The 12,362-nt window shown below is 41.7% G+C and overlaps 1 protein-coding gene across 2 annotated transcripts in view; it reads right to left on the reverse strand.

Annotated features, from left to right (window-relative positions):
• Window positions 1-12,362, reverse strand: part of Cd96 (CD96 antigen) — an 84,597-nt gene that overhangs the window by 3,401 nt on the left and 68,834 nt on the right. For both annotated transcript variants that reach the window (XM_017317168.2, NM_032465.2), the window contains 3 exons: window positions 10,627-10,743; window positions 2,686-2,748; window positions 2,198-2,284 (listed from right to left, as the gene is read on the reverse strand). In XM_017317168.2, the coding sequence (XP_017172657.1) occupies window positions 2,198-2,284; window positions 2,686-2,748; window positions 10,627-10,743 (267 nt within the window). The remainder of the gene's footprint in view (window positions 1-2,197; window positions 2,285-2,685; window positions 2,749-10,626; window positions 10,744-12,362) is intronic.

Consider the following 12,362-nt stretch of genomic DNA (forward strand, 5'->3'; position numbering starts at 1 on the left):
TTCTTGAGTGATTTGGGGTGTCGCCTCTCCTGAGTCAGAATGTGGGGAGGTCCTCACGTTGTGGATCTTTCAGTGCCAAAATTTGGCATTTGGAAAAATAAATGGGGTGGGGGGGGGTCGGGCAATAGGCTATGCACACACAGCCTGGTCTCCAGTCGAGCATAGGTCTTGAACCCGAGTGGGACCCAGTGGGTGGTAATTTCCACCTACATGGGACAGAAGGTGTTTGATTATGTCTCCTGGACTCCAGGCTCCTGTCAATGTTACCTCCCCCACAGCCCCCACAGGAGAGACATGTGTATATCAGTTAGGTAGGCAATTTCCTAAGCTTCTAGCATTCTGGCTAGACTCCTCCCCACAGTTACTTAGCAACAGCAAGATAACAAAGCCCACTATGAGAGGGGCTGTTTGGCCCCTCCTCTCTCTCTAAGCTTTCACCTTTCTTACTCTCTAGCTCTCTTTCTCTCTTTCCCTTCATGTGGCCATGGCCGGTCTCTCTCTCTTTCTACCTTCTCTCTTTCCCCCTGCCTTTCTTCAATAAAGCTCTAAAACCAAAGACTGTCTTTGTTCATCAATGTCCGCTGTGCTTGAATGGTGGGATAGACTTTCTCCTAAGGAGCCATGTCTAACCTCCCGTCAGAAGGCCTTCCTGTGCTCCAGCCAAGAACCGGACTAAGGACTCTCGCTTGCCTGGGAACCATCCAGTGCTCCCTCTCCCCCTGCCCCCTCTTCCCTTATCTCTGGAGCTGAGTGCCGCCTGGGGCCCCTATTCTGTTCTCAGCTCCTCTACCATATCCAGTGTGGGATGCCGGAGACTGACAACCTGGTACCTAGGGCTGCCTCTTGTCCACTACCCACCGTGTGGGGTCAGTGGCTTAACACAGCCAGATGCCCACCCAGGACTGTGTGGAAAGCCTGTGAAGTCCTCCTGAGTCTGCCTGCCCAGAGCACCAGAACTCTGGCTTGATGTGGGCACTCTCCCACCCCCCTCTTTCCCATACACCCACGGCCTTCAGGGGGGACTTCTCTAGCTCAGTATAGCCCACTGATCAGCATGCCTAAGGTGCCATCATAAAAACAGTAACTTTTCATATGAAAGAGATGCTTTCCCAAAGGATTATGGGGTATTCATGGACCATGGCCATATGTTCCTTCTTATAGAAGACGACAACTTAATAGTTAATTATCTGATACATATGCAGCTAGAGTCAAGAGCTCCGGGGTACTGGTTAGTTCATAATGTTTTTCCACCTATAGGGTTGCAGATCCCCTTAGCTCCTTGGGTACTCTCCCTAGCTCCTCCATTGGGAGTCCTGTGATCCATCCATTAGCTGACTGTGAGCATCCACTTCTGTGCTTGCTAGGCCCCGGCATAGTCTCACAAGAGACAGCTACATCTGGGTCCTTTCGATAAAATCTTGCTCTTGACTCTAGCTGCATATGTATCAGAGGATGGCCTGGTCGGCCATCACTGGAAAGAGAGGCCCATTGGACACGCAGGCTTTATATGCCCCAGTACAGGGGAACGCCAGGGCCAAGAAGGGGGAGTGGGTGGGTAGGGGAGTGGGGGTGGGTGGGTATGGGGGACTTTTGGTTGGCATTGGAAATGTAAATGAGCTTAATACTTAATAAAAAATGGGAAAAAATAGTTAATTATCTTGTCAGTAGTTTTCTATGACTAAATGAACATGTGTCCCTGTGGTTTAATGACCATGTTTTCTGTGAAAGGTTCAAACTTCACTGAATCCTTTGCTCTTGTTTCAAGATGGGAAAACAAGGAATTGCATTTTGCACTGACAGACATAATTTTTATTAGTTGAGCTCCAGAAGTACTCTTTATCTTAACAATCTTTCTTGACTCGAATTATGTTTTTCACAGTTTTTCTTCTACTTTTCAACTGGCTAATTCTTATTCCCCTTTCCCTTTTTTCAGATTTTGACTGAAAATATAAGCACCTTAGCGAATTCCCTATTTTCTAGTTAAAACCAGGTCTTTCTGGATTCTGAAAACACCTTATCAAAACTCTTGTCACAAACAAGTTTAATTGTACAGTATTTCCTTTTTACCGGTCATCCCCAGTAGACCAGAATCTGCCAGATGCCAGTGTCCCTGTATACTCAGCAAGAGTGAGAGTATCTGGAAAGGTGCTCAGAAATATCTGCTGAGTAACAAAACATAAAATAAAAGACAACTCACTGGTGATAGGTCCATGGTCAATTTTAGTAGTTCCATTTGCAGTTGTGAGGACATTTGGAAATTCTGTGGTTGTACTGATGATGGTATCTAGAGATGTAAAGACAACACTTGAATTTATCTTGACACTCATTTCAATAAGATCAAGAGACATAAAATCATAACTGAATTTCATGTATTACACGGAAAATTATCTTAATTTTAATGGTCTCAGAACAGCTGACTGGGCTAAGGAAATGGTTCTACATGCAACTTAATTCTAAAGATCTAGGTACAGCAAGGCTGGGGCTCTGGGATCTGTCTAACAGTTACCAAATGAGTGAAATGTCCTGATAGGTTAAAAAACAGAATCTACATACTTCTAAATAACAGCCATAATCTCACATGTTAGGTGAAATTCAGCTAATTAAAATACTGATCTGCCATACCTCAATACGGTAGAAGGTCATCAGAGATTCTTCTGGGTCACTCCATCTACCACAGATACTCACCATGAGGAGCTAAGCTGGCGTCCAAAGGGGCTGAAGTGTGTACTTCACTGGGTATCCATGAAACTGCTCATGGAAGAAGACATGCAGAGTCAACTTTTCTAGTCATATATATATATATTTGCCTAAATTATCAATTGAACTTAACAATTTGGGAAAGGTATATTAGCAGATACTTAATAATATAATGAGCATTCTTGCAGTGTATGTTTGATTATTTCAAATACAGTGGGGTTTGAAGGGATGATAATGGTTTTAAGTCTACCTAGTTGGGAAATTAGCGGGGAAGTTGGAAAAGTTCTGATGGCAGACATGTTGAGATTTAAAGGTGCCTCTTCTAAAAGGTGTTGACAATAGAAGAGCAATAAGAAGTGAGTCTTGAAGAAGTGTCTTTACACTATAGGAGCTTCTCCCCTGATGAAGGGTCTTGAAACTCTTATGAAAGAGGCTTCTTATAGTGCTCACCCTGGTCTTTCAACCTTGTGTCATGTGAGGTCCTAGCAAGAAAGTCTTCATCAAATGCCCATATCTTGATCTTGAGCTCCTAGCCTCTAGAGCCATGAGAAAAGATACTCATTTTCTTGTAAAATGTGTGGTCTTATTCTCCCATAAGAATGCACGTAGACTGGATTAGTCATTTTGAAGCATGAAGAAAGAATGGAAGAAAACTTCCCTAGCATGTAGAGTGGGTTTCCAATTGCTTTCATGCCCATGCTATGGAGAAGCAGAAAGATGGGAAGAAAAGGAAAGCCCCTACATGTTATGGTGGAACTTGGTCATGTAAACTCGAAAATAGAACTTGAACACCTTGCAGGAGCATTCGTGAAGGAAGAAAGACATTAGTGCTTATGGGTCCCTGGCATTTCTGGTCAACTGTGTACACTTAACAGCATCAGTAATGAACTAACAGACCTCCACAGCCGCTGACTGGTCTTGTTAGCCCTGGCACAGTGTCTATGCAGCACCTAGAGATAGCCTTTCCCTTGAGTGGATAACGGTGAACCCAGACAGCACACATGCTTTCAGAAACAGAGCTATCAATTCAGTTTCAGTCATTGCTCTATCTCTGGGAAAAAAGACCCATGTTTTGACACACACTTGCCTTTGAAAACAAGCATCCAGTAGAGTGTAAAGAAACAGAGGTATGTGTTTGCCATCAATAGGAAGAGTCTATACTTACTTATTTAAACTACTAGTGGTGTAATGCTTCCAGCTGGGGGCTTTAGAGTGTGCCAAGACCCAAGTAGATGAATGGATGAAAGTAAAGCGTTGAGCTTTCTTGTTGCCTCCTCTGTGTGTCCACAGCAGCTGCCACTGATAGAGAGAGGATCTAGAAGCTGCAGCTACTGCAGGATAATTCTCCAGCCCTACTCTGTGACCTTGAATGATTTTTGTTCTAGACAGAATGCTAAGATCTACAGATGATCAACTGAACATTTGCTTAATGCTTAATTTTTGTGCTCAAGCGACTATCAGACAGTAATTTTATTGACAAAATGCAATGACTAATTAAAAAGCCATTGTGAACAGGTCAGGATTTCTGCCAAGTAAAGAAAGCAGCAGATTTCTTTGTCTGTTTGTTTCTGGATAAACTTATTTTGCTCAGTATAGTGTTGCCTTTAATGCCTTACTTTCACATCCTGGAATCTGTTAATATCCTCTCAGAGTATGTTTGCAAGAGAAGATAGGATGTATTAATTTATGCTAAGGTAAAAATGTTTGAACAATTGCTATTTAGGAGAAATTGTTATTTTGAGCAAAAATATTTTTCACTGTGTGTTTATTGTCAGTGAATCAACGAAGAATATTCTATAATTAGTAACCAGTGAGTACTAACAGGCTTTGTCCTGAATGTGGAAAGGAATTTTGTTTCTTGTCACTACTGATTTTTTTCTTAAATAAAATAAACAAACTTAACAGAATTCAAGGCGACGATGAAATAATCATCACAACTCACACAAATTATACAAATAGAGGTACTTAAAATTATGCAAATTGATGATTCAATAATCTTTATTTTTTTTCACCAGTGTAACATTTTTCCAGAGTAAAACATATTATATAATAAAATTAAAATATAAAACCCACTCTGGAAAAGGAGAGAGTTATTTTTACACATTTTACTTTATTTGTCTGTTCGATCTCTGGACCTCTCTATAAATCAGGCAGGCCTCACTTTTATCCTGATCTGTCTGTGCCTCTCTCTGTCTCTATCTCTGTCTCTTTCTGTCTCTCTTTCTGTCTGTCTCTCTGTCTGTCTCTGTCTCTCTGTCTGTCTATCTCTGTCTCTCTGTCTCTGTCTCTATCTCTCTGTCTCTCTGTCTCTCTGTCTCTCTGTCTCTCTCTCTCTCTCTCTCTCTCTCTCGTGCTGCCATGAGCCACCACACCTGCTTCCTTGTTTTTTCCTTTAAGAGTTACTGTTTTATATGTGTTAAGAATTTAGCGGTAGTGACAGAAGTGAAGAAAAAGGAGCTACCATTGGATGTAACATGTCTTATAAACTTAAAATGGGTCATGGATGAAGTTCAACACCAAAATGTGTTACAAAGTCTTTCAGCAAGATGAAGAGATGGGAGTTCTCCTATTTGCTTTTCTCACTTGCTCATGTATTTGGCGTGTCTGTTTGTGGCATGGGCACATGATCGTGTGGATGCATGCATACATGGGGTTGTGCATGCATTCAGAGACTTGGGTTTAATTTTGAAATTATCCTCAATCATTCTTTCACCTTATTCATTGAAGGAGGATCTCTCAGTGAAGTCCAGGGTTTTCTGATACAGCTAGTCCATTTAGCTGGGTTGTTGTTGTTGTTGTTGTTGTTGTTGCTGCTGCTGCTGCTGCTGCTGCTGCTGGTGCAGGTACACGTGACTTTTCCTTCCCAAGCTAAACCACAGGCAGGCTGCCACACCCACATCATATTTACATGGGTTCTGTGAGTCTGAACAGAGGCCTTCATACATGCAAGGCAAGCACTTAACAACTGAACCCTTCTTCCAGCCACTATACATAGTTTCAATATTGCTTTCTCCCAGGAGAGAATAGTCTTCTTGACGCATTCTTGTTTTCAGAATTCTCTGCAAGACAGAGTTGGCTTGCTCCAATGACCTACCTTTTATTAAATTTGTAGTTTTATGAAAGATTACCCAGTTTCATCACTTATCTGCCCAATTTTTATTCATCTCACTTTCTAGTTTTTAGTCTCCCCTGGGAGTCTTCTAGCAAAATGATGCTGAGTTCTGTGTTTGATTGGAATGGTCTGTGTTAAGACTTCATTATGTTTGGTAATTACATGAGTTCATCATTTTTGTTCCGAGATAGTGTTTCTCTGTGTAGCCCTGGCTGTCCTGGAACTCACTCTGTAGACCAGGCTGGCTGTGAACTTAGAAATCCACCTGCCTCTGCCTTCCAAGTGCTGGGATTAAAGGCATGCCCTACAAGTTCATCCTCTTTTATTAGATATTTTCTTTTTTTACATTTCAAATATTATTCCCTTTCCTAGCTTCCTCTCCTAAGATCTCCCATACCCTCCCTCCTCCCCCTGCTACCCAACCCACCTAGTCCTTCTTCCTGGCCCTGGCATTCCCCTATGCTGGGGCATAGTACATTCAGAGGACCAAGGGCCTATCCTCCATTGATGACTGACTAGGCCATCCTCTGCTACATAAGCAGCTAGAGCCACAATTCCCACCATGTGTTTTCTTTGATTGGTGGTTTAGTCCCAGGGAGAACTGGGGGTACTGGTTAGTTCATATTGTTGTTCCTCCTATGGGGCTACAAACCCCTTCAGCTCCTTGGGTACTTTCTCTAGCTCTGTCACTGGGGACCCTGTGCTCTGTCCAATGGATGACTGTGAGCATCCACTTCTGTATTTGCCAGGCACTGGCACTGGCAGAGCCTCTCAGGAGACAACTATATCAGGCAGAACTCAAGAAGTTGGACTCCAAAAAAACCCAAATAACCCTATTAAAAAGTAGGCTACAGAGCTAAACAAAGAATTCTCAACTGAGGAATACCGAATAGCTGAGAAGCACCTAAAAAAATGTTCAACATCCTTAATCACGAGGGCAATGCAAATCAAAACAATGCTGAGATTCTACCTCACTCCAGTCAGAATGGATAAGATCAAAAACTCAGGTGACAGCAGATGCTGGCAAGGATATGGAGAAAAAAAGAACATTCCTCCATTGCTGGTAGAATTGCAAGCTGGTACAACCACTCTGGAAATCAGTTTTTCAGTTCCTCAGAAACTTAGACATAGTACTACCAGAAGATCCAGCAATACCATTCCTAGGCATGTACCCTGAAGATGATCCAACATGTAATAAGAACATATACTCCACTATGTTCATACCAGCCTTATTTATAATAGCAAGAAGATGTAAAGAACCCAGATGTCCCTCAACAGAGGAATGGATACAGAAAATGTGGTACATTAACACATTGGAGTACTACTCAGCTATTCAAAACAATGAATTTATGAAATTCTTAGACAAATGGATGATCTGGAAGATATCATTCTAAGTGAGGTAACCCAAACACGAAAGAACCCACATGATATGTACTCACTGTTGTCATTGAAATCCTTAACAAGCATGGCTTTTGTGCAGGAATAACAAATACCAGGGTAATTAATAACATTCTTTTGTACAAAACTAGTATTAGCCACAACTATGAACATAGTGATATCATGTTGCAGCATCTTGTGTAAGTTCTTATATCCTTTCTTGAGTAGCTCCTGGTAAAGTCTGTTGCTCAGGCAAGGGTATTTCTCATCTACAGTAAGGGCTTAATCAATTTCAGTGCATCCTACTTCATTAGGTTCATAACTTTTACTAAAGTTCATAACTTTTCACTTAAGTCCTGTTGATAGTTGCTTAGGAAATTATGACACATTAGCAACTGTTTCCAATTGTGGTTAAATCCACTCTGAGTTATACCTATGTCCATTATTTTCTGAGTTCTTGCAGTTCTTTTAAAAATAGCTTTTAAAAATTTTAAATTACTTTTTAAAGTTGGCATATAAGCTTTTGTATACATATGTGCCATTATACTTTGTTCCAATGTTTGCAGTTCTTTTGATGAAACCACATATAATTTCTGTTAGTCTTAAAAGGGTTGTTGATGTCAACCCAGTATGTGGGATCATTTTTATATCATATTTTCTACACACAAATAGCTTTCCCATTTTTACTGTTGAGACAGAGTTTCACGAATCCCATGTTGTTGGCCTTGAATTTGCTATGTAGTTTAGGATGACCTTGAACTCCTGATCTTCCTATTTGTACTTTCCAAGTGCTAAGATTGTAGGCAGGTATCCCACCATGGGGGGCTCAGGAAGTAGATGTTTAATGAGCTGTTTCTCTGCTGTCAAATCTTCCACAAGGGAGTATTCGTAAGTCCTTGACTTTTGTCCAGAACAATGGCTGAGGTGGCATAGAATATCCATAGAACATATGCAGGAATTTGGATGTTCTGTCTTTTGCCTTGTTTTTCCAATCAAGAAGAATATGTACATTTAGGGGGTCACTCCTACACAGTGGTGGTAACTACTGGGTCTGGTTTTTGCATGGTGAGCCAGTTCACAGATGGGACCCTCACAAGGTACCCAACCATAAAAATAAGATACTACCCATAGTCTTTGTGGCTAGAGGAAATGACATTCTAATCGAAAGTAGAATTTTAAATTGGAGAATTAACATTTTCTCTTGAGATTGACTTCAGAGGAAGCAGTGGAGTGATGGGAAGTAGACCAAGCTTTAGAGGAGAGACAGTGGAACAGGCTATGAGCCAATAGTGAGACTTCGGAAGTGGAGGACAGGAATGCTGAGTTTAGAGAGCTGAACTAACAAGGACCTGAGAGACTGTAAGTGTCATTGCATCACTGCTCGAGGTTCTGATGTGACTTGATCCTGCTACCACTGACTCTCAGCTCCTCACTGAATGCCTCTTCCCCTTCATTTCTGAAAGAGGCTTTCACTATGTAGCACAGGAGAGTCTGGGACTCTTGATCCTCCTTCGGGACCCTGTTGCCTTATCTTCCTGAGTGCTGCGATTATAAACGCGCCTCAACTCTAGTCTCCTCATCTTCCTCTGCCCGAGAAACGTAGAAGGACTGCTGTACAATCCTTAAGCTTTAGTTGTTGCGGGCCGGCCAGCGGCTTGCAAGGAACGGTGTGACTGAGATGGCAGTTCGAGCTGAAAGAAAGGAACTAGACGGATGGAAGAAAGAACGGAGCTAAGTCAAACAGGATTCTGATCAAAGCTCAATTTTACTATTCCGACACTCAGTTATGAAGGAAGGGAAGGGGCCCGATTCCCGCCAAATAATCCTGGGGGTCCAGTTGCAGGGTGACCACGTGTATGGCTCCGGAATAGCAAAGCGGTAGGCTCTAGCAGTGGGCATGGCAGAACGATTGAGTGGCAAGCTCCACTCCGATTCAAACAGTGAAACCTGAACAAACAGGTTTCACGCTGGGAAGGGGAGGCTACATTTAGTAATACCAAGAATCTGAAAAAGTCAAGCCAGGACTAGGGGCAGAGTAAGAAACACATTTGTAAAACTGAAGAAAGCATTTCTTTAGGTGTTTTCCAGCCATTGGAGATTCCTCAGTTGTGAATTCTCAGTTTAGTTCGATACTCCATTTTTTTATTGGGTTGTTTGGTGTTTTGGTGATTAACTTCTTGAGTTCTATATATATTTTGGATATTAGCCCTCTATCTGACATGGGGTTAGTGAAGATCTTTTTCCCAATCAGTAGGTTGCCAATTTGTCTTGTCAACTATGTCCTTTCCTGTCGGAAGCGTTCCAGTTTCATGAAGTCCCATTTATCAATTCTTTATCTTAGAGCATGAGCCATTGGAGTTCTGGTTAGGAAACTCCCCCTGTGCCAAAGAGTTCAAGGCTCTTTCCTACTTTCTCTTCTATTAGATTCACTGTATCTGGTTTTATGTTGAAGTCCTTGATCCACTTGGACTTGAGCTTTGTACAAGGTGACAAATAAGGGTCTATTTTCATTCTTCTACATACAGACAGCCAATTAGATCAGCATCGTTTATTGAAGATGCTTTCTTTTTTCCATTGCATATTTTTGGTGTCTTTTTCAAAGATCAACTTGCTGTAAGTGTGAGATCTTTCAAACACTGGACCACCAAACAGACAGCATATACCAATTGATATGAGGCCCCCAACACACATACAGTAGAGGACTTCCAGGTCTGTGTTTATTCAGAGATGATGCTCCTAACCCTCAAGAGACTGGAGGCCCCAGGAAGTTTAGAGGTCAGGTCGGGTGGGTGGTAGGGGCATTCATGTGGAGATGGGATGGGATGGGGAGGAGGTGTGGAATGTGGAGCGGTCAGAGGGTGGATGGGGAACCGTGAGAAATGGAATATGGAATGTAAAAAGTGAATTGCAAATAAAATTAAATTAAAAAAAAAAGAGAAAGTAAAAACAAAACAAAACAAAAACTGAAGAAAACAACATAACATTTGAAAGTTAAGTAATTTATAACCTAAGGACACAAAATCCCCGCCCCCCCCCACCCCCAATCACGCAAAGATGATGGAGGGGCAGGTTCCAGTGATGGATAGCTGTGGCCATCTTCTAGACAGCCTGGTGGTCAAGGAAGTACTGCTGGGCTGGAAACTGGTAGCTATATGCTGTGAGGGTATCAACATTTCTGGAAATTTCTACAGAAACCAGTTAAAGTACCTTGTCTTTCTCTGAAAGCAAACACACTGACTCCTCTCTGGGAACCTGCCAGCCCCGTTTTTCAGCACACTGTGTGAGACATGTTATCCCACAAGGCCAAGTGAGGATAGGCTGCCCTGGACTACCTTAAAGTGTTGGATGGGATCCCTCAGTCTTAAGACAAGAAAAGAAGAACCATGGATTCAGCTGCTTTCAAGGCTGTGTGACTGACGACTATGAGAAAGTTTGCTTACCTGGGGAGTCTGGTTCTTGGGGTCCAGTGGAGGTACCAGGCAGTGAGTGCCATTCTGGAGGAGAAGTGAAAGGAAAAGGCCAAGATCCACTTTTAGAAGAAGCAGCAGCTCTTGAGGCTACAGAAGCAGGAAGAGAGGAACATGGAGATGAAAATCAGAAGTTTACAGAGGTCCTCAAGATGAGTGGACTCTGGGTGTGAGCCCGATAAAGACTGTGCCTCAAAATAAAATAAAATAAAATAAAATAAAATAAAATAAAATAAAATAAACAACAAAAAAACCCAAACCAAACAAACTGCAATAAAATCTTCTCTTAAAATCAGTAGTGGCAAGTCTGAGTCCCAGGACATGAAAATGTATATGTATCTATATATGTACATACATGTCTCTGTGTATGCATGTACATATGTCTCTGTGTGCATATACATGTGTGTGCGCGCAAGTGTCTATGTGCATACACATAAGTATGTGCACATATGTCTCTGTGTGTATATGTATGTGTGCATCTGCATGTGTGTATGTGTGTGTACACCCCTATGTGTGATGTGTGTGTGTGTGTGTGTACACATGTGTGCCAGTGTGTATGTGAGTATGTTTGCTGTTGAGTATGAACTTGCTGACTTTGGTACTGTGGTGAGTCAGAGACTTCAGGGGATGGAAACCTACAATGGCTTTTTTTGCTAGTCTGCCTCAGGTGGACTGGTTTCAATGTAGCTTTAAGCTTCACTGGACCAGGTGGATGTCAAGGGAAATCAGGAAGAATGCAATTAAGATTCAATTTTCCACTCCATGGCCTGATCACCTGAGCATTAAGGTGAAAATGTGTTCCAAGACTCGTTTAACCTCACCCATGGTGCTACGAAGGTGGCCCGCCAGAGTATTCCCATTTCATAGGCACTTAAAGTAAAATAGACATTTCATCGCTAGATACCAGGAAATCTGGGGGCTGAAGTAAAGCAGGATTAGGGTCTAAAAATTTTAAACCCCAGCTTAGATTTCTTTAAGTTAGTAAACAAAATGACAGCAAAATGTCATTAAACACATTCTTATGAATGCAGATAAATGCAATGCAATCAGAGGGGTAGCAGCATTTAAATATGTATGAGGTTCATACAGTAAATCTAAGAGCATGTTCCCAAGCAGCAAAGGACCTAGGGACACAGAAATCTATTCATTATCATTCCTTTTCTTGCTGTGAGTACTTCATAAATCTATTGAAATAAGCATATTGGGAAGAGAAAAAATTCCATTACCATTGCCTGTCCTGAACCTTGCCAAATGCATCATCCAATATTGCCTGTCACGTTACAGCCCGATTCAACTGGCAGCGATGGGTTTCAAAAGAGTTGAGGAGTGAGCAGTCAATTTCAGTTTTTTGGATTCTAATGGATTTTTGTGAATGATTATAAATTGAGCAATCCACTGCAGGGGATTTTTTTCTTTCTTCTTTTAAACTTATGGAGAGAGGACAATAGTATCTTACTCTAGAAGTATTGAGAATGTGGGTCTTCCCTGCCATGGCAGCCCCTGATGCCCATCTGTGACTCTCCCTATGTCTGTGTATTGAGTTTTTTTCTTTATATCATCAGTTACCATGTATTTGTCTCTCCTCACAAAGAATTTGGAACTTAGATCTGCTATGTACATGTATGTATTCTAATCATCTGCTACAGTACTTTAAACATGGTCGATGCTTTTTAAATGTTCGACAATATGGTTATGAACACAGGGCATAG

Source organism: Mus musculus, chromosome 16 (genome assembly GCF_000001635.26).
Source record: "Mus musculus strain C57BL/6J chromosome 16, GRCm38.p6 C57BL/6J".
Classification (NCBI taxonomy): domain Eukaryota; kingdom Metazoa; phylum Chordata; class Mammalia; order Rodentia; family Muridae; genus Mus; species Mus musculus.